Genomic DNA, 26703 nt, shown 5'->3' on the forward strand with positions numbered 1-26703 from the left:
AATCATTCCAGTATGTAAGCATGGCTTGATAGAAAGTAGGTATTTCAGTGTATCTGTCAACCACTCTATTTGAATGACCAGAGAACCCCGTAGTCATTATATGCCCAGGGTTATGTAGGCATCCCTTCATTTGCTGGTATTTATTTGGGGTATATATATGTTTTTATGTATATATATATATATATATATATATATATATATATATATATATATATGTGTGTGTATATATATATATGTGTGTGTGTGTGTGTGTGTGTATGTATGTGCACACATACATATATATGTGTACACACATATACAAATGCATATAGCATATCAGACTCTTTGGGCTTTGGTCCTTCTATAGTTTGTGTCTCAAATAATAACCAAATCACAATCTACAGGGGAAAGAGCTTGATTAAACAGATCTAAGTTGTGCTGTATTCCAAAGGGTTTTGTGTTTTGTTGAACCCCCTAAAAAGCAAAGAATGCTCTGTTTTATATTGTTATCATTATTGTATTAAAATATTATATGCAACTACAATTACTAATATGACCATAAATCCACTTTTTAAGAATTATTGATGTAAATAATTTATTCGTAGCAATATTATTAATAAACATGTATTTATTATTAAGTAGACATGAATTATAAAATAGTAACATGATATAAAGTCAGATTGCCCATACCATACTAGGTACAAATGCTAGGTATTTGTGACCGTTGTGATAACAAAGTAACGCTTTGGCATACAGGTCTCCTTAATTTAGCTCTGCACTGTTGAGTCTGTTTGATTTACTCTTACATTTTCTCTCCGGTGTTATCAGTATTGCCAGCTTCTATTGCCAGGCTATTGAAGTGATTAGGGTAGGTATTGAAGTTTTGAGGGTTTTTTTTTATCCTTTTGGTTTCTGATATGTTGACTCTATCTTGCCCTCCCCCCCATATGAAAAAAATACTGTATGCATTTTATACATACAGAGTTATTTGTATGTTGTCTCTCCCATTAGAAGTGAGTTCCTGGAGAGCAAGGACCCTGTTTTGGCATTTGTTTGTACCCCTAGTGACAAGTTGGAGCATGAAGGGGAAGAGATTTGAGATGAAGGGGACATGTGGTAATGATAAGAGCAGGAACTCTAGAGAGCCCCATGAGAGGGTACAATGAGGTCTCAGCTGAATGGGGAAGGAGAGTATGGGGATTGGGAATAGGAGAGGCCATTTTAAATTATAGTGACTAAGAGAGGAGTTTGTTAGGCAGTTTTTACCACCACTCTGAGTACTAGGGATTATAGGAGAATTAGAATTTGCTAACAATGATAATGCTGATGATGCTGATGGTGGTGGTGGTGGTAGCAACAATAACTGGCATGTATATATCACCTTGAGGTTCACAAGTGTTTTACATATATTATGTCATTTGATCTTTACCACAGTCCTGGGAGGTAGGAATTATTATTTTATCCTTTTTACAGATGAAGAAACTAGGTGCTAAGAAAGGTTAAGTGGCTTGCATAGGGTCATACAACTACTAAGAGTCAAAGGCTAGATTAAGTATCTGAGGCAAGGTTTGAACTCATATCTTCATGACTCCCAAGTGCAGAAGTTATTATCCTCTCCTTTATCTAGTGCGCTGCCTAGCTACTATAGATAGAGAAATAATAGTTGATTGGAACCTACCTTCTTGGTTCCTATGTTAAAGGAGGGCAAAATGGTTAGGCAACAGCACTGTTGGTTTCTGTGGCATGTTCTTTCTTCAGACGCAAAGAACTAGGGGTCAGGTCAGCAAGGGCTTTGAACCTAGTGTCCTCATCTGAAAAATTGGGCTGATTATAGCATCTATATTATGGGGTTGTTGCTAGAAACAGGCAAGATAATGTATGTAAAACACTTTGCAAACGTTGCAATCCTGTATTGATATCTGCTGCTATTATTATTTTAAGTATATACAAAATATGTATCATGCTTCCTAGGTGTGGTTCTTCCACAGTTTTTGTCCAAGGCCTTCTTTTTCTTCTTCCTCTATTCTCCTATACAGGTCAGCTTTATGTAGATAACTCACTGATCTATATAAGTGTACGGCCTTGGTCTCTTCTCTTAGCTTCAGGCCCCATCACCAGTTGGACTATTAGATTACATTTAGAGGTTCCTGGCAGTTCCAGAAACTTCTCAAACTCAGCATGTGCAAAACAATTTATTACCTCTACCACCCCCCCCCAAAAAGTTCCACCATTTTCTAAACTTTCCTATTTCTGTAGAAGGCATTGCTATTCTTTTGGTCTTTTAGGTTTGTAACCTCAGTGTTATCTGTACCTCATGTATATCCAATCCACTGAATCTCTTGATTCTCTTTCTCTCTACTAATAGCTACCATTTTAGTTCAGGCTTTCTTCAGCTCTCACCTAGTTATTATAACATATCCCTAACTAGCCTTTCTACCTCACGGCTCCCATCACTCTAGTCCATCTATTTCATTTCACATTACTGCTAAAGTGATTTTGCTTAAGCGTGGATCTGACTGGGTCCCTCTCCTACTCGATCAATTCCAGCAACTCCCTTTTGCCTCTAGGATCAAATATCAACTCCTGTATTTATCTTTTAAAACCCTACAAGACAGACTCAGCCTTTCTAGCCTCATTTTATATTACTCCCTATCCTGATCCAGCCAACAATTCGTAAAAGATTTACTTAGCCATAGCATAGAAAGGATATTCAGCAAAGATGCAGAAGCCTTTCTCCTACCCTCTTTGCCTTTGTACTGAAACATCTTGACTTCTCTATTGTTAAGTAGGCAGTGTGTCAGTACTGGATCCATAGTTCCCTGAGCATGCAAAAACAATTCTCAACACTCCTTCCTAAAAGTTTGAGTTCCAACTTCTCTCCCTTCCTCCCTCCCCACCCATCCCCACTGAGAAGGCAAGCAATTCAATATAGGCTATGTATGTGTAGTTTTGCTAAATACTTCCATAATAGTCATGTTGTGAAAGACTAATTATATTTCCCTCCATTCTATCCTGCCCCCTATTTATTCTATTCTCTCTTTACACCTTATCCCTTCCCTCAAGTGATTACTTCTTATTACTCCCTCCTCTCATTTACCCTCCCTTCTATCATTCCCCACTCCACTTATCCCCTTCTCCCCTACTTTCCTGTAGTGTAAGATAGTTTTTCATATCAAATTGAGTGTGCATGTTATTCCCTCCTTAAGCCAAAAGTGATGAGAGTAAGCTTCACTTTTTCCCTCTCACCTGCCTCCTTTTCCTCTCCATTGAAAAAGCTTTTGCTTTCCTCTTTGATGAGAGATAGTTTGCCCCATTCCATTTCTCCCTTTCTCCTCCCAATATATTCCTCTCTCACTCTTTAATTTTATTTTTTTGAATATCATCCCTTCCTATTCAATTCACCCTGTGCACTCTGTCTATATGTATATGATCCCTCCAAGTACCCTAATATTGAAAAAGTCTCAAGAGTTACAAATATAATCTTTCCATGTAGGAATATAAAAAGTTCAACTTCTGTGAGTTCCTTATGATTTCTCTTTCCTATTTAACTTTTTCATGATTTTCTTGATTCTTGTGGGTTGAGAAATCTGGGAACCACATTTCTTACCTGTGATTCCATGCCCTGAAGCCTGCTCCAGTCCTGTCTGTGCGGAGCAGGACAGCCAAGGCTGGGCTGCACTGTGCTCTGAGCCTGATGTGATAGACCTTTCCTGTTGGCTGTCTTGGGCTGGAAATCTCTTTCACTATCGTTTTGTGTCTTCTGCTTCTGTAGAATTACTTTAAAGCCATTTTTAAAGGTATTTTATGGGTTATTGGAGTAGAGCTGGAGCAGGTCCATCCTTCTACTCCACTATCTTGGCTCTGCCCCCTTCATAGCCCTTTTAACATAGTTCCAAATTGTTCTCCAGAATGGTTAGATCAGTTCACAGCTTCATCAACAATGCATTAGTGTTCCAATTTTCCCACATTTTCTTCAACATTTATCATTTTCCTGTTTTGATCCAATCTGATAGGTGTGATGTGGTACCTCAGAGTCATTTTGCTTTGCATTTCTCTAATCAATAGTGATTAAGAGTATTTTTTATATGACTGTAGATAACTTTAATTTCTTCCTCTGAAAATTGCCTCTTCGTATCCTTTAACCATTTATCAATTGAGGAAGGACATATATTCTTATAAATTGGACTCAGTTCTCTACATATTTTAGAGATGAGGCCCTTATAAGAGACACTGGATATAAACATTGTTTCCCATCTTTCTACTTCCCTTCTAATCTTGGTTGCATTGGCTTCTTTGTGCAAAACCCTTTCAATTTAATGTAATCCAAATCTTCCATTTTGCATTTCATAATGTTCTTTATCTCTTGTTTGGTCACAAATTCTTCCCTTCTCCATAGATCTGACAGGTAAACTATTTCTTGCTCTCCTAGTTTGCTTATAGTATCAGCCTTTACAGCTAAGTCATGGACTTATTTTGACTTTTGTCTTAGTGTATAGTTTAAGATGTTAGCCTATGCCTAGTTTTTGCCATACTATTTTCCTGTTTTCCCAGCAGTTTTTGTCAAATAGTGAGTTCTTATTCCAGAAGCTGGAATCTTTGGATTTATCAGAGTGGATTACTATAGTCATTCACTCCTGTGTCTTGTGTGCTTAACCTGTTCCATTGATCCACCACTCTATTTCTTAGCCAGTACCAAGTACTTTTGATGATTGCTGCTTTATAATATAATTTAGGGTCTGGTTTGACAAGGCCAGATTCCCTTGCATTTCTTTTCATTAATTCCCTTGATATTCTGGATTTTTTATTCTTCCAGATCAATTTTGTTATTGTTTTTTCTAACCGTATAAAATAATTTTTGGTAGCTTGATTGGTATGGCACTGAATAAGTAAATTTATTTAGGTAGAATTGTAACTTTTTTTTATATTAGCTTGGCCTACCCATGAGCAACTGATATTTTTCCAGTTATTTAGATCTGACTTTATTTATGTGAAAAGTGTTTTGTAATTATGTTTATATAGTTCCTGGGTTTGTTTTGGCAGGTAGATTCTCAAATATTTTCTTATGTTTACAGAAACTTTAAATTGAATTTCCCTTTCTATCTCCTGCTGTTGAGCTCTGTTACTGATTTATAGAAATGCAAGTGATTTATGTGGGTTTATTTTATATCCTGCCATTTTGCTAAACTTGTTTATTGTTTCAAGTAGTTTTTTACTTGATTCTCTAGGATTTTCTAAGTCTACCATCATATCATCTTCAAAGAGCAATACCTTTGTTTTTTTCTTTGTCTATTCTAATTTCTTCAATTTCATTTTCCTTTCTTATTTGATAAAGTTAACATTTCTAGTACAATATGGAATAACAGTGTTAATAATGCACTAAGAAACATCCTTGTTTCACTCGTGATCTTACTGGAAATACTCCAAGTTTATCCCCATTACATATGATGCTTACTGATGGTTTTAGATAGATGCTGCCTATCATTTTAAGGAAGACTCCATTTATTCTTATGCTCTCTAGTGACTGTAATAGGAATGGGTATTATATTTTGTCATTTGCTTTTTCTGGATCTATCATGTGATTTCTGTTATTCCCATTGTAGATATGGTCAGTTATGCTAGTAATTCTCCTAATATATAGAACCAGCCTTGCATTGCTGGTATAAATCCTACCTGGTCATAGTGTATTAATCTCAAGACAAATTCCTGTAATCTCTTTGCTAATATTTTATTTAAAATTTTTGCATCTATATTCATTAGGGAAATTGGTCTCCAATTTTCTTTCTCCATTTTGGCTCTTCCTGATTTACATATTAGTACCATATTTGTATCATAAAAAGCATTTGGTCAGACTACTTTGCCTGTTTGCCCAAATAGTTTATATGGTATTGGAATGAATTGTTCTTTAAATGTTTGATAGAATTCACTTTAAATTCATCTGGCCCTGGAGATTTTTTCCCAGGAAGTTCATTGATGGTTTCTTCAATTTCTTTTTCTAAAATGGGGTTAATTAAGTATTTTATTTCCTCTTCCGTTAATCTGAGCAATTTATATTTTTTGTAAATATTCATTTATTTCACTAAGATTGTCACATTTATTGGCATACACTTGGGCAAAATAGTTCCTAATTATTGTTTTAATTTCCTCTTCATTTGTGGTGAATTCACCCTTTTCTTTTTTGATACTGGTAATTTGGTTTTCTTCTTTATTTTTTTTGTAGTCAAATTAACCAAAATTTATTTATTTTATTTTTATAAATCCAGCTCTTAGTTTTATTTATCCTGTAGTTTTTTTTAATTTCAAGTTTATTAATCTCTCTTTTGGTTTTCAGAATTTCTAATTTGGTATTTATTTGGGGATTTTTAATTTGTTCTTTTTCTAGTTTTTTTAGTTACATGCCCAATTAACTGACATCATCTTTCTCTGTTTTATTCATCTAAGCATTGAGAGATATAAAACTTCACATAAGAACCGCTTCCATTGCATCCCATAAGTTTTTGTATGTTGTCTCATTATTGAAATTCTCTTGGATGAAGTAGTTGATTGTTTCTATGATTTGTTGTTTGTCCCTCTCATTCTTTAGGATTAGCTTATTTAGTTTCCAAATAATTTTTAATCTGTCTTTCCATGGCCCCCTATTACATGTAATTTTTATTGCATCATTATCTGAAAAGGATGCATTTTATATTTCTGCCTTTCTGCATTGAATTGTGAGTTTTTTATGTCCTAATATGTGGTCGTTTTGTGTGTAGGTGCCATGCGCTGCTGAAAAAAGGTGTCTTCCTTTCTCTCCCCAATCACTTTTCTCTAGAGGTGAACCATATCTAACTTTTCTAAAATTCTATTCATTTCCATAACTTCTTTCTTATTTATTTTGTGGTTAGATTTATCTAGTTCTGAAAGTGGGAGGTTGAGGCCCCCCCCTCTAGTATAGTTTTGTTGTTTATTTCTTCCTGTAACTCCCTTAACTTCTCTAAGAATTTGAATTCTATATATGTTTAGTGATGATACTACTTCATTGTCAGTTACTTCTTAGCAAGATGTAGTTCCCTTCCTTTTCTCTTTTAATTAGATCTATTTTTGCTTTTGCTTTTTCTGAGATTAGGATTGCTACTGCTGCTTTTTTTAAAATTTCAGCTGAAGCATAATATATTCTGCCCCAGCCTTTTTACCTTTGCTCTTTCTGTATCCCTCTGTTTCAAATGTGTTTCTTGTAAACAACATATTGTAGGATTATAGTTTTGAATCTATTCTGCTGTCCACTTCCATTTTAAGAGAGAGTTCATCCCATTCAAATTCACAGGTGTGATTACTATCTGTGTCTTCCTTTCTATGTTATTCCCCCCCATTTATTCTTTTCTCTCTCCTTCCTTTTTTCCCTCCTTACTTGAGCTTTGCTTTGACCACTGCCTCCCTCAATCTGTCCTCCCTTTTATCTACCCCCTCCCTTTTCTTTCCCCTTTCCCCTCCTTCTGCCTGTAAGATAAGTTATATTTCTATACCTGAGTATTTTATTCCCTCTTTGAGTCAAATCTGATGAGGATAGGGTTCAAACAATGCTCATCTCCCTCCCTTCTTTTCCTCTAATATAATAGGTCTTTGTGCCTTGTCATGTGATGCAATTTATTCCTTTCTTCCTCCTCCTTTCCTCTTCTCTCAATACAATCCCTTTTTATCACTTCATCAGAGTTTTTATCATCACATCCAAGTCAACTTATGCTCATGACCTATGTCTATGTATACTGCTTTTAAATGTTGTAATAATGATAACATTCTCAAGATTTACAAATATCATCTTCCTTTGTAGGGATGTAAACAGTTTGCCATTATTAATAACGTTATTTTTTTTCATTTCTGTTTACCTTTTTATGCCTCTGAGTCTTGTTTTTGAAGATCAAATTTTCTGTTGATCTCTGGTATTTTAATGAGGAAATTCCCTTGTTTCAATGAATGTATGTCTCCTCTCCTGAAAGATTATGCTCACATTTGCTGGGTAGTTGATCCTTGGTTGTAATCCCAGCTCCTCTGCTGTGTGGAATATTGTATTCCATGTTCTCTGATCTTTAAATGTAGAAACTGCAAGGTTCTGCATAATTCTTTCATTCCATAATAATTAAATTGTTTCTTTCTGGCTGCTTGCACTATTTTCTCTTTGACCTGGTAATTTAGGAATTTTGCTACAATATTCCTTAGCATATTCAGTTTGGGATCTTCTTCAGGAGGTAATCAGTGGATTCTTTGAATGACCTTTTAGCCTTGGTTCTAGGACCTAGTTTTCCTTGATGATTTCTTGAAAAATGCTATCTAGGCTCTTTTTTTTCATCATGCTTTTAGGTAGACCAATACTTTTAAATTTTTTTCTCCTGTATTTATTTTCCATGTCATTTGTTTTTACCAATGAGGTATTTTATGCTTTTTTCTATTTTTTCCTTCATTTGCTTTTGTTTGACTGATTGTTGATAACTCATAGAGTCATTAGCTTCCACTTGCCCAATTCTAATTTTTAACAAATTGGTTTCTTCAATTAGATTTTGTACCTCCTTTTCCATTCGTCCAATTCTATTTTTTAAGATGTTGTTTTCTTCACTGTAGTTTTTTTCTGTTTAGCCAATTGTATTTTTTAAGGACTTGTTTTCTATAGTCAATTTTTGTCCTTCCTTTTCCAAGCTTTTGATTCTGTCTTGCATACTTCTCATTTGTTTTTCCAGTTTTTTTCTACCTCTCTTATTGGACTTTCAAAATCTTTCTTGAGCCCTTTCAAGGAGGCTTTTTGGGCTTGAGACCAGTTTATATTCCCCTTTGAGGTTTCAAATGTAGGTAAATTGATAGTGTTGTCCTCTTTTGAATTTGTACCTTCTGTCTTCCCTGTCTCCATAGTAAGAAATTATGGTCATTGTCTGTTTCTGCTTTTGACTCATGGTATTTGCCTATTTTGTGGCTCTTAGAATTGAGCTCTCCTGGTAGAGTAGAGGGGGCAGGGACCCAAGCTTTTTGGGCTGGGAGCCCTGGGGCCTGGTCACCGGCTTTGTGTGTTGGGGCCTCAGGTGCTGTCAGCTGGAGGTTGTAGGGTTCTGGCAGCTTACTTGGTGCTGAGTTGGGGTCAGCAACACTGAAGCTGTCAGGGTGGAGGGGTTGGGAATCTGGCCCCTGGAGGACTCCTGCTACTCTGCACTTCTTTAAAGCACTGGAAGGTTTATCTGTTTGAGGATGCCTGCCAGCCTGGAGTTGTGCATCCTGGAGTTGTGGTTCCTGGAGTTGTGTTGAAATACCAGGAGGTTTGGCTGCTGAGGGATGCCAGCTCACTGGTGCATATGGTGATTTTCTGAGCTGTTGTTTTCTGGTTCCCTTGCCTGTGCAAAGACACTCAGGGGGTCCTGGTGTTGGCATTTGCCTGCTCCACCACCCTGGGACTTAGGATCTCCCCCTGGTTTTCTGAGAGGGGGCTTGCTGTTGGCGTGCTGGGATGTCTTCTGTCTTATACTGTTCCCTTTCTAACGGAGCCTCATGTGTCTTTCCCATTAATCCACCACACTTCCCAGGCTACAAGACTACTTCACACTGTCTTTCTGCTGGCTCAGCTGTTCCAGGGTTTTTTTTTCCTGAGGTAACATTTTCTGGGCTTTCAGAGGTCAGTAAGGGAGAGTGAGATCAACTTCTTACTCCACCATCTTGGCTCCTGGAATTTTTTAAATGTGTGGAGTTTTTTTGTTGTTGATAATTAGGTTCAGATATGTAATAGGTTATGCCATTTGAGTAACACCTTAACTTCTTTTGCTTTTCAGGATATATTCTTCAATTTTCTTATGAGCTTTCTATTGGGTGCAGAATACCCTTTGTTATTTGAATTTTCTTCCTTTTATATTTGAAGATCTTTCTCTTGGTCTGTGCCACAAGTTATCATGTGACATTGGAACTATTAAATTTAACCACTTCTTATCTTGGGATCTGAAACATAAGATTTTTTTCTGAAGGTAATCCATGCATTTCTTCAGCTGGTGCTTTGTTTTCTGTATTTAAAAATTCTGGGTAGTTTTATTTTCCTGCATTCATTATGATATTCAGGTATTCAAATTTGTCATGTTCTTCTGGGTGACCTCTGGTCACTGAACTATTTGTAAGCATCCTATCTTCAAAGTCAAGGGCTTTGGTGTGTATACAGTTAATGTGTTTGTTTAACATGGTTGCTCTTTACTTCTTTTCTGCTAGATTTTCCTTCACTTCAGTATTTATGTGTTCATAATCCATTAATCTATTTTTGTTTCTTTGGACAACATCTGATTGATTTTTTTTTAAGTATGCTGCTTCAATTTTTAAAATTTTGCCTTAAGGGCTCTTAATTCTGACTTTTATTAACTTGTAATTTCTTCTTGGGGATTTTATTTCTCTTTTGATTCATTCTGGAAAGTCTTGTTGTTTCATGCTTAGTTGAGATAGCCCAGTTTTCTGTGTTTAATTGTTTTACTTTTTTTGTGTGTTGTAATATTTGTTGAGAACTATATAATTCTTTAAGAGTTTAGTATTCATTTTTACTTCTGATTTTAGGATTCTCTCTGTTGATTTACCTACTTACTTTCCAGATTTTTATTAAAAGTTTTTCCTCTTGTCTTTGGAATTTCAGATTTTTTTTTTAATATTTTCTCATTACTCACTTTCTGACTCTTTCCTAATAGGCATACCACTAGAGCTAAACTGCAAAACTGTTTTAGCCTCCTCTTATTTTGGTGAATTTTGTCTTCACTAGCTTTGTCCCTGCCATTAGCTTCTGTGATAATAGAACTGACCCCACTGGTCCTCTGCCTTAGTTCCTCCCTTGGCTTTTTCCTAAATGGAATTAGCGTCAATTACTTTTTTTAGACTTGGATGTGGATGAGGAACATGTTCTGAATAGGACTTCTTCAAAATTGAGGTGGGGGGAGAGGATGGGCTAAGCTCAGCTTCATAAGAAAAAGATAGCATATATCCCCTCCTCTCCTCCTCAGGTGTTTGGCCACAATCAGGTTGCAGGGTTAGGGACTGGCAGAGAGTGAGTTTTGCTTATCTGTGAAATCTCTGTAGCAAGAGGAGATCCCAATATTGGGGCACCAGGCACAAGCCTGCAAATTTAATCCCTGATGTGATTAGGGTAATCTGATACAGTGGGTTTGATGAGGGTATTGAGCAAGTATTTTAAGACTTAACATTTTTCAGTGTTAATTCATAAGGATTTTACCTGATTGTGCTTTACTTTTTGTCCTGGGTGTTCAACTGCAACGGCTCCCTGTCTGGTTCAGAGTTCCTCTTTGGAGGTTTTTTATGTTGCTCTATTTTTGAGAATTAGTGAGGACTGAGGAAAGTATTTAGTTCATCATATTGTTTTTCATGTGCCATGGAAGTTCTTTCATTTAATATTGCTATTAGATGTCACTGTCTTTGGTATTTGATCAAAAAATTAATTCTTGATCCTGGGCATTATGGTGAGCTCTTGTAATCTTTGTTGCCTTGGGGGCAGCAGCTTATGTATTATTTGAGCTTGAGAATTCTGAGCCGTAGGGAGCTAAGCAAATCAGATGTCTACATTTAAGCTGAGAACCATTATGATGAGCCTTTGGGAGCAGAAGCCATTAGGATATTTAAACAGAGGCAAATTAGCCCAGGTCAGAAATGGAGCAAGTCAAAACTTCCAAACTGATCAGTATTGGGATAGGGCCTGAGAGCGGCCATGGTACTTCTATCCTAGGTGACATAGAGAGACCCTGTCTCAGAAAAACCCAATTCTTATTTTTGAATGAAAATTCAGTAATTTTTCTTGAATTATGTTTCTTGAATTCTACACTTAACATTAATTTGAGGAACAATTCAGAGCCTTGACAAGCTTGAGAATTTAAAGAATGATTAATCAAGATTAATCAAGAACAAAGCTAATTACTTCTCCCTTTCATTCATTGAATTAACAATTAGCATATTTCATTATATTATTTATTTCCTTGGTGCTCATCATGCTTTTAAATCAGTGTTCAAACTGTATCCCAAATAATATTCTAATATTTTTTCAAGCAAGTACAGTCCTTTCTTATCCAAATAATTCTGAATGGCTGTTTTGGGGGTTTGATATCTAGAAAAATATTATTATTTTTTCTTTTATCTAGGCATGTACAACATGTTATTTACTAGAGTCAACTGTGGAGATTGGTCTAATGTCTGTACAAAACAAAATGTCACTGAATATCCTGTTATAAAAATATTTAAGGAAGGAGAAAAGCCAGTAATTTATACTGGTATGCTCGAAACTGAATATCTCCTAAAATTCATAATATTGTAAGTATATACACTTCAGTATTGGAATGGCATAATATCCTAAGGAAATGGCAGAATTTTAGGTAGATATAACTTCTAATTATGAGTTAATTATTATTTTTCTAATTTAAAGTTTTGAGCAAATAGAGAAAACCAGTAGGTAGAATAATTGAACAGAAAAGGAGATTATATAGTTATCTTTCTCATATGTCAACACTTTGTGGTCATTACAATGGAGCTGATATATTATTAAAAGAGGCCTAAATTTCAAAATAGTAATGCTTACTTGTGTCTATAAAAAGTATAATTTATTTTTGATAGGCCGAAATATTAATTTAAAATAATTTAGAATATGGTTTTATGTATCATTTAGAAACAGAATTTCATGTCCAGTGAAGATAGTGACTATTGAAGAAGCAGAAGAATTTTTAAATGGGGAGTTATATAAAGAATTAACATCCTATTCTAGTGTATCAGTTCTGGGAATATTTAGCCCAAGCATGACAAAAGGTAAATTTCAGTCCTTGATAATTAAATGTATTTTTGAAAATTCATTGTTTGCTATTTATTATTACTGTTTATTAATGAAATACTTTTTGTAAATTTCTTTGGGAAACTGAAAGTTTAAATGCTGGTTATTATTTTTAAAATGTCATTTCACTCTAAAGTGGAAGTACTTCATGAAATTTTTAAAAGCATCTGTAAAATATGGCCAATTTTTCTATGTTTTTAAGATATTTAATAACCATTAATATTGCTCTCTTTAATTTAGTACATTTATAAAAAATATTTTTGTATGAAGACTTGCACTTGTACTTGTCCACTTGTACTAGATACCTGAAATGTTTGCTTTTTCAGACCCCACCTTCAAGTACCTTTTAATGTTATTTTGTGCCTTAACTAACTGGGCATGTACTTGAGAATTTTCCAGCTTTGTTTGGGACCTGGCAGAATTTACATTCCACTGACATAGACTTTGAGAAGCTAGAATCACTTCCACATCATGATGAGACATTGGAAGAATAAACATTATATTACCATAAAGAGAAAAAATGAATCATCCATTGTAGTTTTAAGTCAAGGAATACACTATTATACCTTAACTTGAAAACCAAAAATACTGGGGCAGAGCCAAGATGGCAGAGTAGAAGGACAGATCTACTCTAACTCTTCATCCATAATCCATTAAATACCTGTAAAAAGTGACTCTAAACAAATTCTATAGCAGCAGAAGCCACAAAATGACAAAGTGAAACAGATTTCCAGCACAAGACAGCCTGGAAGGTCAACAGAAAAGGTCTATCACACTGGGCTCAGAGCAGGGTTGCATCCCAGCCTGGACCACACTGCATGGACAGGACTGGAGCAGGCTTCAGGGCACAGAATCACATGTAGAAGCTGGGGTTCCCAGATTTCTGAACCCACAAACCCCACAGACAGCAAGGTCAGTGAGAAAGCTCTTTCACCAGGATGAGAGGGAAGTGAGGTCCAGCCACAGCTCTGGCCCCCACCTCAGCCCCAGTGTGGTGGTAGCCACTGCAGAAGCAGCATCCACTTTTGGAGCCCTTGCCTAAAGACCCTGGGTGAATCAACTGGCTGATCTGGGTCTCAGTTCTGAGTGGCAGTCCTGGGATGAGGAAGAGCACAAATGTGGTGGAGCTGGTAGTGGCTATGGAGAGGGAACCCTGCTGGAAGTTTCAGGGAACAAAAAGTACTTGTGGTTGCTCACAGAGCAGAGCACAGGCCAGGAGAGGAGTAAACTCTTCTCACTTGACTGTGCCACCTTGAAGGAACTGAGAACTTACAGGTCCCTAGAGATATCTCAGGGAACTGCTGCACAAAACCTCTGAAGCCTAGGATAGTATACCTTCTACCTAACAAAGGATTCAAAAGTCAAGTGACTGGCTGGGAAAATGCCCAAAAAAGGGAAAAAAATAAAACTATAGAAGATTACTTTCTTGATGTAAAGGTATTTTCTTTCATCCTTTCTGATGAGGATGAACAAAACATCCCATCAGAGGAAGACATCAAAGTCAAGACTTCTACATCCAAAACCTCCAAAAAAATATGCAATGATGTCAGGTCATGAATGAGTTCAAAAAGGATTTTGAAAATCAAGTAAGAGAGGTGGAGGAAAAATTGGGAAGAGAAATGAGAGCAATACAAGAAAATCATGAAAAACAAGTCAACAGCTTGCTAAAGGACAACACAAAAATGCTGAAGAAAATAATACCTTTAAAAATAGACTAACTCCAAAGGCAAAAGAAGTCCAAAAAGTCAATGAGGAGAAGAATGCTTTAAAAAGCAGAATTGGTCAAATGGAAAAGGAGGTTCAAAAGCTCACTGATGAAAATACTTCGTTAATGGAGCAGATAGAAGTAAATGACTTTATGAGAAACCAAGAAAGTATAAAACAAAACCAAAAGAATGAAAAAATAGAAGGCAATGTGAAATATTTCACTGGAGAAACAACTGACATGGGAAATGGATCCAGGAGAGATTAATGGACTACCTGAAAATCATGATCAAAAAAATAGCCTAGACATCATCTTCCAAGAAATTATCAAGGAAAACTGCCCTGATAATCTAGACCTAGGGGGTAAAACAGAAATGGAAAGAATTCACTGATTACCTCCTGAAAGAGATCCCTAAAGGAAAACTCCTAGGAATATTGTAGCCAAATTCTAGACTTCCCATGTCAAGGGGAAAATATTACAAGCAGTCAGAAACAATTCAAATATTATGGAAATACAATCAGGGTAATGCAGGATTTAGCAGCTTCTACACTAAGGGATTGAAGGGCTTGGAATATGATATTCCAGAGGTCAAAGGAACTAGAATTAAAACCAAGAATCACCTACCCAGCAAAACTGAGTATAATATTTCAGGGGAAAAAATGGAATTTAGATGAAATAGAGCACTTCCAAGTGTTCTTATTGAAAAGACCAGAGCTGAATAGGAAATTTGACTTTCAAATACAAGAATCAAGAAAAACATGAAAAGGTAAAAAGGAAAGAGAAATCATAAGGAACTTACTAAAGGTGAACTGTTTACATTCCTACATGGGAAGATGTTATTTGTAATTCATGAAATCTTTTTCAGTTTTAGGGTAGTTGGAGAGAATATATCTGTAGGTGTGTTTGGTACGTATGTATCTGTATATTCTATATGTGTAGGTATGTATATATACATAGGTGTATGTGTATATACACATATGTGTATACACACATAGACATAGAGCACAGGGTGAGCTGAATATGAACAAGAATACCTAAAAAAATAAAATTTACTGTTGAATGTACTAGGAGTAAGAGAAAAGAAGATGTAGAATGTAGCAAATTATCTCCCATAAAAGAGGGAAGAAAGAGCTTTTACAATGGAGGGGAAGGGAGGGAGATGAAAGTTAATAAGTGAGCCTTACTCTCATGAAATTTGGCTTAGGGAGGAAATAACATACACTCAATTGGATATGGAAATCTATTTTACCCTACAGTAAGGCAAGGGGGAAGGGGATAGGAGAGGAGAGATAATAAAAGGGACAGCAAATTAGGGAAAGGGATAATCAGAAGCAAACACTATTGTGGGAGAACAGGTCAAGGGAGAGAATGGAATAAATGGAGGATGGGACAGAGGGAAATGTGGTTAGTCTTTTACAACACAACTATTATGGAAGTGTTTTGCATTGTTACACATGTATGACCTATACTGAATTGCTTTTTTCCTCAATGAGGGAGGGTGAAGAGGGAGGGAGAGAACATGAAACTTAAAGCTTTAATAATAAATGTTAAAAATTGTTTTAGCATCCAACTGGAAATTAAGATATACAGTCAATGGAATATAGAAATCTATTTTGTCCTACAGGAGAATAGAGGGGAAGGGGGATGGAAGAAGGGTGGTTAATAGAAGAGAGGACAGACTGGAGGAAGGAGTAGATGGGATGACTGCTGTCCTGGCATGGAGGTTGGGGAGAGATGAGGAGAAAATTTTGAATTCAGATTCTTTTGGAAGTGAATGTTGAGAACTGAAAAATAAATGAATTATACATTAAAAAATGAAAGAGAAAAAAGCAAAACAAAAATACTTTTCCCTCCTTTTTGTGAATTCTCAATATATTATACTAAGAATTTCAAAAATTGAAAACATTTCATTTTTATTACACAACATTTTGCACTTGACTCATTCTCAAATTTCTCTTTTTAATGAATTTTTTATTTGAGTCAGTTTCTTCTCTGAAACAATATCTTCTGTTACTAATTCTTAAGTTTACAGTGAGCTATATAATTGGTGGAAATTATTAAAAATGAAATTTTTTAGAGTATGACCTGTGTTATCATAGAAAGACTCAAAAGTTTTCTTAAGAGAACATTTTTCTTTGGTTCTTAGGGAAAAAAAGAAAAAATCTAACCATTAAAAAAATCAATCTTAGTATATTCATTTACATTCCCTCCTTTCACAGAAAGGAACCCAAAGTTTTTCCAAAAGCAGAAGGAGAACCTACCTAGTCTAGATGACTTATAGAACCTACAGAGGATCTAGGTTGACTCTCTATATCATGGTTCACAGACAGACTGGATTTCTTTTCCCTCATTCCTCTGTTTGAATTGGAAAGGAAAGAAATTAAAATGTAACCCCTCAAAAATTTTACCAAAGAAAGATTCAAAGAATTTACATGATTAATTTCAAACTTTAATGGAGGATTTTATCAGCTGCTCTGTTTAAAAGCTAACATGAAAAGCTAACATAATCATATGTTAACTAAAAGCAATGTACCTGAAATGAGAGGTATACTAGAACATACTAGAACAAATGCCCAACTGACTTTTGCCTTTTTACTGATAAAATTAATCATTTGCTTCAGAAACTTTAAAATGTCTAAGTTAGTAGTATCCACTTCAGCAAGTTTTGCTTAGGACTTGGTTTAAATAATTCCAAGAGAATAAGAAAAAATCATATGACAGGATACCATTTTGAAATTTAGAACCACCCTTATCCTTAAGATCTGAATAGAAGGAGTTTGTGGTAACTTATGTGTTGGTAAGAAGGCTCTACTTGCCTCAAAGAAATTTTTCCTCCAAGTACCAGCTGACAACCTGAAATTTTATAGTTAGAGCTTCATTCCTTAAGATTAGTGCTTTATTGGACTATTAAAGTACACATGCCACTACAAAGGGTAACATTTCAGATTCTTAAGAGGGAGTGAAAGAGACATCACTGGGCAAGCTGCCCATATCTCTTGAACTCAAGATTTCTGAGCTGTAGTAGACTGTGCTGATCAGGTGTGAATGAGGTGTTTTGAAAAGGTAAATGTTACAAGTATCTTAAAGGAAAAAAGCAGCTAAAAGTAATAAGCATTTAACATGGGAGGAAAAATGCATTAGTGATTACAATAGTGATCTTATAACATTTTAAGATACAAGTTTATTTTATGATATTTTTTGCAGTCTCTAAAGTAAATCCTTTCTCACATCAAGTACAAAATAAATATTGATTTCTTTACTCTCTGGGGGGCTGCCCAGCTAACACAATCAACACAATCTTTCAAAGGAGAGTTGAGTGTGGATACAATCAACTGAAGCTGAGATACCAACTCTTAAAGAAAGATCTTTGAAGAAAGGTGTGAATGTGGAGTCCCAGGTCAGCATTGTGAAAGTTAGGAAGAGGAGTGACAAGTGATTAGAGGAAAGAGGAGAAGAGAGTGAAGGAATATATATATATATTAGGATCAATATTTTTTGGTACAAAAATGAGTTACGCCTCTGAATATGTTAATATAGTATTAAAAATGCTCTGTTGAAAAAGTCTTTAAGGTACCAATATTCATATATCTCTGAATTTCTCTTGTATAGAGAAATACAAATGTTTATAAATTGATTCATCAAATTTATAATCTAACATAATTTTAAAGGGGACATTTCAAAATTTTGCATATTTTTATGTTTATAGAAAAAGAAAATTTCATTGAAGCAGGAGACCATCTTAAAGGTTATGTCATCACAGGATTCTATTCTGAAGAAGATGCTTTGATCCTGTAAGTTTTTTATTTTCTTCAGTTTTAATAAATAAGTGAAAATAATTCAGAAATTTTTCATAATCTCTCAGGGTGCATAATTGTCCCACAAACAGTTGAACACAAAATAGGAGTATAGCATGCTATTGTGATGGCAATCAAATTAGGATCTGTTTTTGTTTTACTAAAAGTGCCTCTGATTGAATAATGTGATTAAAGAAGATCTTTCCCACCCATTGAGGGGCCTTCCCATTGTGGGAAGCTTGATTAAGGGAGTTGTTTTGTAGGAGGGTCCAAAAGTACCTTTTGTTTTTTGTACTGAGGCACTGGGTCAGAGGGTTATGCCCTCTGGCTCTAAAAAGTGTATAAATACTCTGAAGGTAAGGTTTTACTTAGGGGCTTAGTTTTTGTTAGAAGATTTGAGTGCCAGATGAATATTCTGGGAAGTCGCTTTAAGGAGCCCCTTAGCTTTGAAAACCTAGATGTTAGTGGTTCCCTCTCTGTCAGCTATGATCAGACAGTTTTATCTGTCTGTTGAATTCTGGTTAGGCAGAGGAAGCCATGTCTGTTGATTACTTTGGGGCTTGCCAACTGGAAGTGTTTGTTTGGCCAGATGAGGAGTCTGGGAAGCTACTAAAGGAGCCCCCCAGCTTTGAAAACTCAGATGTCAGTGCTTCCCTCTCTGGTAACTATGGTCAGACAGTTGGGGTCTAACTGTCTGTTGAATTCAGGCAGAGGAAGCCATGTCTGTTTATCTTTTGACTTCTCTGTATTTTCTTTGAAATTCAGGGTTCTGATTCCTCTGAACTAACTGAATGATTTATGTACTTGGTTAAAGAAATGATACATATGCTTGATTAAAGTGATTGTTAACCCCTCAAAAGTTGCTTTCCTTTCATGAATGCAGATCTAAGAATCTGTGATAGCAGGCTGCCCTATGTGTGTTAGGGTGCTTACTGATACAGCTATTTATCCCAAAGATTGGGTTTCTCCAAAAAAATTTGGAAGGTAGTAGTATACCGATAAGCTGGATGTTAGAAACTTTACCTATTCTCTTAATTCCATTATAATCCTTTTTTCTGTTATCCTGCCCACTCTTTCTATAATTAATATCAAATGCAAACAATGATCATGCTTTACCCATGTCACTAATTAAAACATTAAATCTTGGTCCCAAGATTTCTATGTAATGTCATACAAGTCCTCCCCCTTTCCACAAATCTCCAAATAATGTCTCTTTGATCTTTTAGACAATTATGTACTCATTTAGAATGTGATCTGAGCTTACAATTTTAAATAAATTTTTGGTTTCTGAGCATTTTTTGGGTGGTATTTGGGTTGCTCACCTCATATTTTTATAATGTCTGTATTTTTAATATAAATTGGTAAGTTGCATATGACTCAGGAAAATTCATACAATACCTCATTACTGTTTCATTCAGATCACTGCAAATTTTCTGATTTAATTGAGAATTTTGAGTGGAAGGTAGCAATCAGAAGTGGGTGATGTTGTCTTCTCAGCCTAAAGATTCTTTAGGTCAGAAAAGTACAATAACTATTAGTTGTTTTGCCAGTATATGGAATGGTAGGTATATTGTATAGAAGAGAATTTGGAAAAGCAAGTTGGAGATTATATTTGTTGCTTTTTCTGAATCTACCAGGCTTTCCAGTCTTCGAAAACGAAGCAATTAGAAATTTGTTTGTCTAGCATTGTATTTTTTTTTCCTACTGATTAGAGCTTCCCATTTGCTGCATCCTCCCCTTGTCTCCTGATTTTCTTGGGAACCTAATTCAGATTTTATATACTTACAATATCTTGTTTACTAAAATAATCTTACTTTGTCTCTTCACAGGGCAAAGAAATATGCTGTGACTCTTCCAGCACTACTGCTTGCCAGACACAAAGAAGGGAAAATAGATAGCATTTTGCTCCCTAATTCCAATGCTAACAATATAGTTCAAATAATAAAAAGTGCATTGTTGGAAATATTTGTGAGTATATTTTTATAGCATCAATGGCATTTGAAATCAGGAAAACTCAATCTAAAAAAACAAGATTTCTCTCTACATCTTTATAGTCTTCTAACTTTTTTACTGGCCTTAACTACTGAACCGAAGGCTAGCTGCTATATATTATTAAAATTACATAAATACAACTTCCTAATCCACTACCAAAATTTAATAAGCATTTGGATAATTTGTAAGGCTAATATGATTGTTAGTTAATAGAAGTAAGTGGTATAAGATTTCTTGGTAGAATAACATACTTTTTTTTTTTTTTACAAAACAACTATTACTACATTGTTAGAGAAAAAAAGGAACTACCACCAAAAACAAAATAAAACACAAGTCCTTCAACATATGTAGGAAGAGGAAAACATTAAAGCATGAAACCAATGGTCAAAGGAAGAGATATGAGAGATGAAAAGGGGGAAGGGAGAAGGATTCACTTGGATTGAATGAAAAGGAAAAGCTTAAAGAAGTAGCATATTTTGTTTTGTTATGTTTTTTAAGGGAAGGGCTAAGTAAGGAGACTGCAGAAAGAACATTGTGCACAACTGTATGGGAAGTTTCCTCACTGCAAGTTTCCGTGCAATCCATGAATAAAGTTATAGGTCTACTCTGAAAAAGCCAATTTGGGTATTAAGAAATACATTATCATTATTTCAGGGGCCTTGACTTATATCATATGTTTTGCTTTCTATGAATTTCCAAAAAAAATATGTTTTTTTTCTCTTTTAATTTGTAGTAAAAAATATATGGTTTAACATTGTATTATATATTGACATTTTTTCTAGTTATTTTCAATCCAGGGACATTGGAGTAGATAAATTTTTATCATCTCTTTATTTATTTATGATTCTCTTAAAAGCTCATTATAAGATTTTACCAAACACTAAGTAATATTTTACTTTATTTAAAAATAGAGACTCTCTCATTCATTTTAATTCTTCTATGCAACATGACCAATGTGGAAATGTGTTTAATAAGAATGTATGTGTAGAACCCATGTAAGATTGCATGCTGTCTCAGGGAAGGAGGGGGAGAAAAATCTCAGACTTATGGAAGTGATTGTAGAAAATTGAAAACATATAAATTAACAATAATAAAAAAATTAAAAGAGACTTAAGAATATTTGACAATTTTAGCATTCAAATTTATTTTCCTTTGAGAAATTAATATTAGGAAAGTTAATAATTTGAGCATTAAGATAAGTTTGTCATTTTAATGTGTTTATTTGTTATGTGTGGATTAGTATTTCTGTTGCTAGATCTTTCAGATTAACCTCATAACAATATATGAAATTGGAAAGAGGTTATCAGAAGCTTAATGTTCTTCCTGTTAAAAAAGTAAAACTCTTTAGAAGTGATTTTATTTTTAAATATCAATATTTGAAAAACTAATATTTTAATATTAATTTTAATGTGTTGAAGTACTAATTCAGCATTGTTTTATTTAAGATAATATGAATAGATGTTAATGATGAGGGTGAGTTTTATAAGTAGGAAATTTTGTAGTTAAATGAAACCTACATTTAAACCATATGCTTGACAAAATGTAAACTTGTAAGAGCAGATTGTATTGTATTCTTCAGTTTTATGTATGATAATCTCCTATTCCTCTTCCTCCTTTTTTCCTTTCTTCTTTCTTCCTACCTCCTTTCCCCTCATTCTTTTCTTTCTTCCTTGTTTTCCTTCTGTTTGTTTTTGCATTTAACAGCCAGAAATAACAGTGGAAAATCTTCCCATCTATTTAAGACTTAAGAAACCATTACTTATTTTGTTCAGAGATGGCAATTTAAGTCACAAGGATAAACTAGAAATGTTACCTCTAGTAAAACAAAAACACCTGGAAACACTCATCCCTTGCTGGTTAAATCTGTAAGGATACAATGACACATTTCTTATTTTTACTATAACTAAAAATATCCTGGAGAAAATGTTATAATTAAGTTTTTACTATATAAAAAAAACCCAGAGCTTTCCTATTCAGTGTCCATTCTGTGGGAACAGGTCATAGTTTTAATAATATTTTACAAAGTATTTTTGGTATAAGTGAACCATACTAAGATGAGTTATGTTCTGCCAGTAGTGTTCTAGTAGGTTGTAATATATTTAGAACTGATAGGTTTTAAAAAAAATTTTTGCATATATTATTTTTACAAATGTGATATACATTACTGCATATTAGTGTAATCAATAATCACTCATTCATATTAAACATGTGAAATATTGCATTTTTAGCTTATTAGAGATGAGCTCATTTAAACTATTTTAGCAGATACTTTTGGCTGATATAATTATGAATTGGCTCTTGAATTATATAGCCTACTTAAAGAAAAATGAAAAACTTTTAAATTGAAAATTAGAAGAAAAAATCAGTTTAAATAAAATATAAGAAAAATGGAGGAAAGAGGCTATTAGCTTTTCTAATTTTTATTAATCATAATATCTCAGAATGAAGTGCTATATTTATACAACATGAAACCACAGCATGCTTTGTTTTCTGAGAAAAAGCAGATAACTAATTTTCTTTTCTGGCCTCTAGCCTTATTACTGACCTACTTCCTTCTTTTTATTCTAAAGAACATGTGCATTTTGTTTTAAAATTCATAAAAAGGGGAAGATTACATCTTATGGTTATTTGAATGTATTTGATTTTTGAGTCAGCAGGTATTGATTCTGATTTATGGCTGACTTTTGAACAGAAATTACTGGTCATAGAAGCAAGTGAAAAATTTTGAACTTGATTTTTAAAAATCTTTATAAAAATTTAAGTTTTTCCTCATCAAAGGAGCGCATTATTCTGTGTTAAGAGCTATTTCCTCAACAATATTAGGCACAACATGTATTTCTTCCAAGAAGTCACAGAAGGCCATATTTTCTAGAAAATTTTCAGTAGGTCCTTATCATAAATAGAAATTATTAGTATCATACAGATTTGAAATTTAATTTCTATCAAAACATAATGGCATTTTGTATCAGAAATAAAATTTTAACTTGTTGAATTGTTCATTTTTATAGTAAGACTACTCCTGTGGGAAGAGGAATACTGAAAGCTTACTTCAAGCATCTACCTCCATTGCCACTTCTTATTTTAGTGGATCTCCATTTACGGGGCCAAGTATCTGCATTTCCATTGGATCAAACTATAAATGAAAAAAACATTTTGTTGTGGCTTCAGAGATTAGAAGCGGGATTAGATAGTCCTATCAGTAAGTATTCAGATTTGTATGGTACATAGAGCTATGAATTTTGCTCCATGGGATTTAAATCCATGTTTGATTTTTAAAGCCCTTTGCATCCTAGCCCCAATTTATATTTCCATTCTCATTAAACACTGCTCTCCTTCCTGAACTCTGCAGTCCAGCCAAAGTGGCCTTCCCTCTGTTCCTCATGCAAGACACTCCATCTCCCGTCTCTGTGCCTTTGACCATCCCTCATACCTGGAATGTTCTCCTGCCTCACTTGCACCTCAAAGAATCCCTCACAACCTTCAGGACGTAGTTCAGAATTCATGTTTTACATGAATCTTTTCCTGGTAATTCCTGCTAATTTTCTCTCCCTCTTTACCTTGTATTTATTCTGTATGTACATGTTGTTTTTCCTCCTTCTCCCTTGCCTCCCATTAGAATGTAAGTTCCATGAGAACAAGAACGGTGTCATTTTTATTGTCTTATCCCCAGTGCCTGGAATATAGTAGGTACTAAAAGTTTGTTCATTGTTTCATTAGTTCTGAGGCATGGACAATAATGCCAAAAAACTTACCTTAGGGTAACATAAAGACTTACTAAATGACTTGGGGTAACTAATGACTTACTCTGTATATAGACAGAACTTAAAAGTTGATTTCCAACTGATTTATAAGGACCTAAAGTCATTATGGTACAGTGGATAGAAATCCGGCCCCAGGACAAGGAAAAAATTTGGGTTCTAATCCTGCTTAAGACTGTGTGACCTTCAGGACATCATTATTCCTTTCTACCCAGGCAATTCTCTGACCCTACAGTCTGCAGAAAAGGTGATGATCTACATTGGTAGAGGGAGATTCCTCCTCTAGTATTCCCCTACACCGATGCAATAATAATAATAATACATAATAATAATAAGAATTCCCCATCCCTATCCCTTATAAGGGCCACCATAAAGCCATATGTGTACTGAACACCAAATCTGTTCAGTTAGTATATGATTGACCACACCAGTGGTACTCAGTAATGGTAACACAAGCCCCATTTGTAATCTGTTAACAAAAGAGCCACGGGACATATTTTCTGATATAATGTAATATAATATGACATAATGGGCAATTGAGTGGTGCAGTGCATAGAGCACCAGACCTAGAGTCAGGAGCATCTGAGTTCAAGTCTAGCCTCAGATACTTAATAGCTTTGTGACCCTGCCCATACTTAAGCCTGTTTGCCTCATTTTCCTCATCTGTAAAATGAACTAGAGAAGGAAATTACAAACCTCTCTAGTATCTTTGCCAAGAAAATCCCAAATGGGGGTCACTCAGATAAAACTGAAACGACTGGTAACAACATCAAAATATGACACGACAACATTTGATATAACATAATTTAGCATGACAGTATAATGCAGTGATACAATACATAATTAGTATAATATAGAAATTGGAGTTCTTGGAGAACTATAAGTTTGTTTATAAAACTACAGGCAGCTCAAGGGCTTAAGTCTTAATATAACTACACTGTTTTCCAAGATAATTTGGGAAATTTTATTCAAATTTGGAATGCTTTGATGTCAAAATCAGACAATTCAGGCAAAGGTGCAGAGAATCTCCTTAATAAATTTTGAATTCACCCTTTATATTGAGCCCAATTTCAATAAGAATATTGTTTAGAAATTTTTCTTAGATTTTATGACAAACTTGGATTTAAAGCAGAAATATTAAGCAACTAGTATGATAACTTTTGAGAAGATACTAAGATTACGATTTCCACACTTCATGTCCGTGTTTGTACTGCCAAATCAGTCAAGGACTTTACAAAGTTTGTTTTTTAAAACCTCCTTATTCATTTAACATTTGTGCAGAAGTTAGATTCTTACTAACAAGTAGTAATTTTTACTTGAACAAAAGATGGCTTGTGAGTGTCTTAAAAAGGGAAGTGGTGATAATTAAGAGCCATTAAGGCTTGATCAAGATTATGCCAGACTAATCTCAATTCATTTTTGACAAGATTGTTAGTTTGGTAGGTCAACAGAAGATTATAGACCTAGGATCATTATAAATTAAGAATTCAGCAAGGCCTTTGATAAAATCTTTCATGCTAGCCTTATGCCTGTCTGGGCAAATGTGATCTAGATAGCAGACAAATTAGAGGGATTTGAAAGTGCTTGGATGGACATACCTAATCACTAACATTCTGTTTCTATTTAGAAGGCATCTTACAACTAACTTTTAAAAGACATATTAATAATTACAAGATAAGAAGACGTGACTAAATAGCTTATCTGAAAAAGATATGAGGAATTTGTGGATTGTCAATGCAATATGTATCAGCAGTGTTATAGGACAGTGAAAAAAGCTATTATAACCTTAGATTTCATTAAGAGCGTAACAACATCTAGTGCTTAGGAAATAATAATCCTATTGTACTCTGCCATGATCAGACCACACTTATGGAATATTTTGTTCAGTTCTGAGTGCCACATTTAGGAACAATAATGATGTGTTGGAGAGAATCCAAAGGAGAACAACTGGGATAATTAAGGGTCTTGAGGTAGAGAGTGCTTTAGAAGGACAGCGTGAAGAACTAAAGATGTTTAATAGATGAAATACAAATCTGAGTATAGAAGTTTACGTTTCTCCTTATTACATTTTGCTTATTGCTTCTTGGTGTCTTATCATTAACTTTCCCTTACCCAATTCTAATTTTGTTTTATTATTTATTATTTTATTTTCCCCCAATAACATGTAAAAGCAATTTTAACAATTTTTTTTTTAATATTTTGAGTTCCAAATTCTCTCCCTCCTTTACTCCCTCTCCTCCCCCCTCATTGAGAAGGCAAGCAATTTGATATAGGTTATATATATGGAGTCATGCAAAACATTTTTATAGTAGTCATGTTGTAAAAGAAAACACGGATCATAAAAAAAGAAAAGGACCAAGGTAAAGAAAATTTTAAAAAGTATGCTTCAATCTGCATTCAGACTCCATCAGTTCTTTCTCTGGAGATGGACAGCATTTTTCATCATGAGTCCTTTGAAATTCTCTTGGATCATTGAATTGTTTCAAAGTCATTCACATCTGATCATCATACAATATAGCTTTTACTATGTACACTGTTTTCCTGGTTCTATTCTCTTCCCTTTGCATCAGTTCATTTAAGTCTTTCCAGATTTTTCTGAAAGCATCCTGTTCATCATTTCTTATAGTACAATAGTATTCCATCATGATCATATATCATAACTTGGTCATTCAT

The 26703-nt window shown here is 34.6% G+C and overlaps 1 protein-coding gene across 3 annotated transcripts in view; it reads left to right on the forward strand.

Moving 5' to 3' along the window:
* The window catches only part of TXNDC16 (thioredoxin domain containing 16), a 141076-nt gene that overhangs the window by 102837 nt on the left and 11536 nt on the right, over positions 1-26703 (forward strand). For all 3 annotated transcript variants that reach the window (XM_072629704.1, XM_072629706.1, XM_072629705.1), the window contains exons 14-19: positions 12102-12270; positions 12623-12759; positions 18193-18277; positions 20110-20248; positions 21977-22137; positions 23281-23471. In XM_072629704.1, the coding sequence (XP_072485805.1) occupies positions 12102-12270; positions 12623-12759; positions 18193-18277; positions 20110-20248; positions 21977-22137; positions 23281-23471 (882 nt within the window). The remainder of the gene's footprint in view (positions 1-12101; positions 12271-12622; positions 12760-18192; positions 18278-20109; positions 20249-21976; positions 22138-23280; positions 23472-26703) is intronic.

Source organism: Notamacropus eugenii, chromosome 1 (genome assembly GCF_028372415.1).
Source record: "Notamacropus eugenii isolate mMacEug1 chromosome 1, mMacEug1.pri_v2, whole genome shotgun sequence".
Lineage (NCBI taxonomy): Eukaryota > Metazoa > Chordata > Mammalia > Diprotodontia > Macropodidae > Notamacropus > Notamacropus eugenii.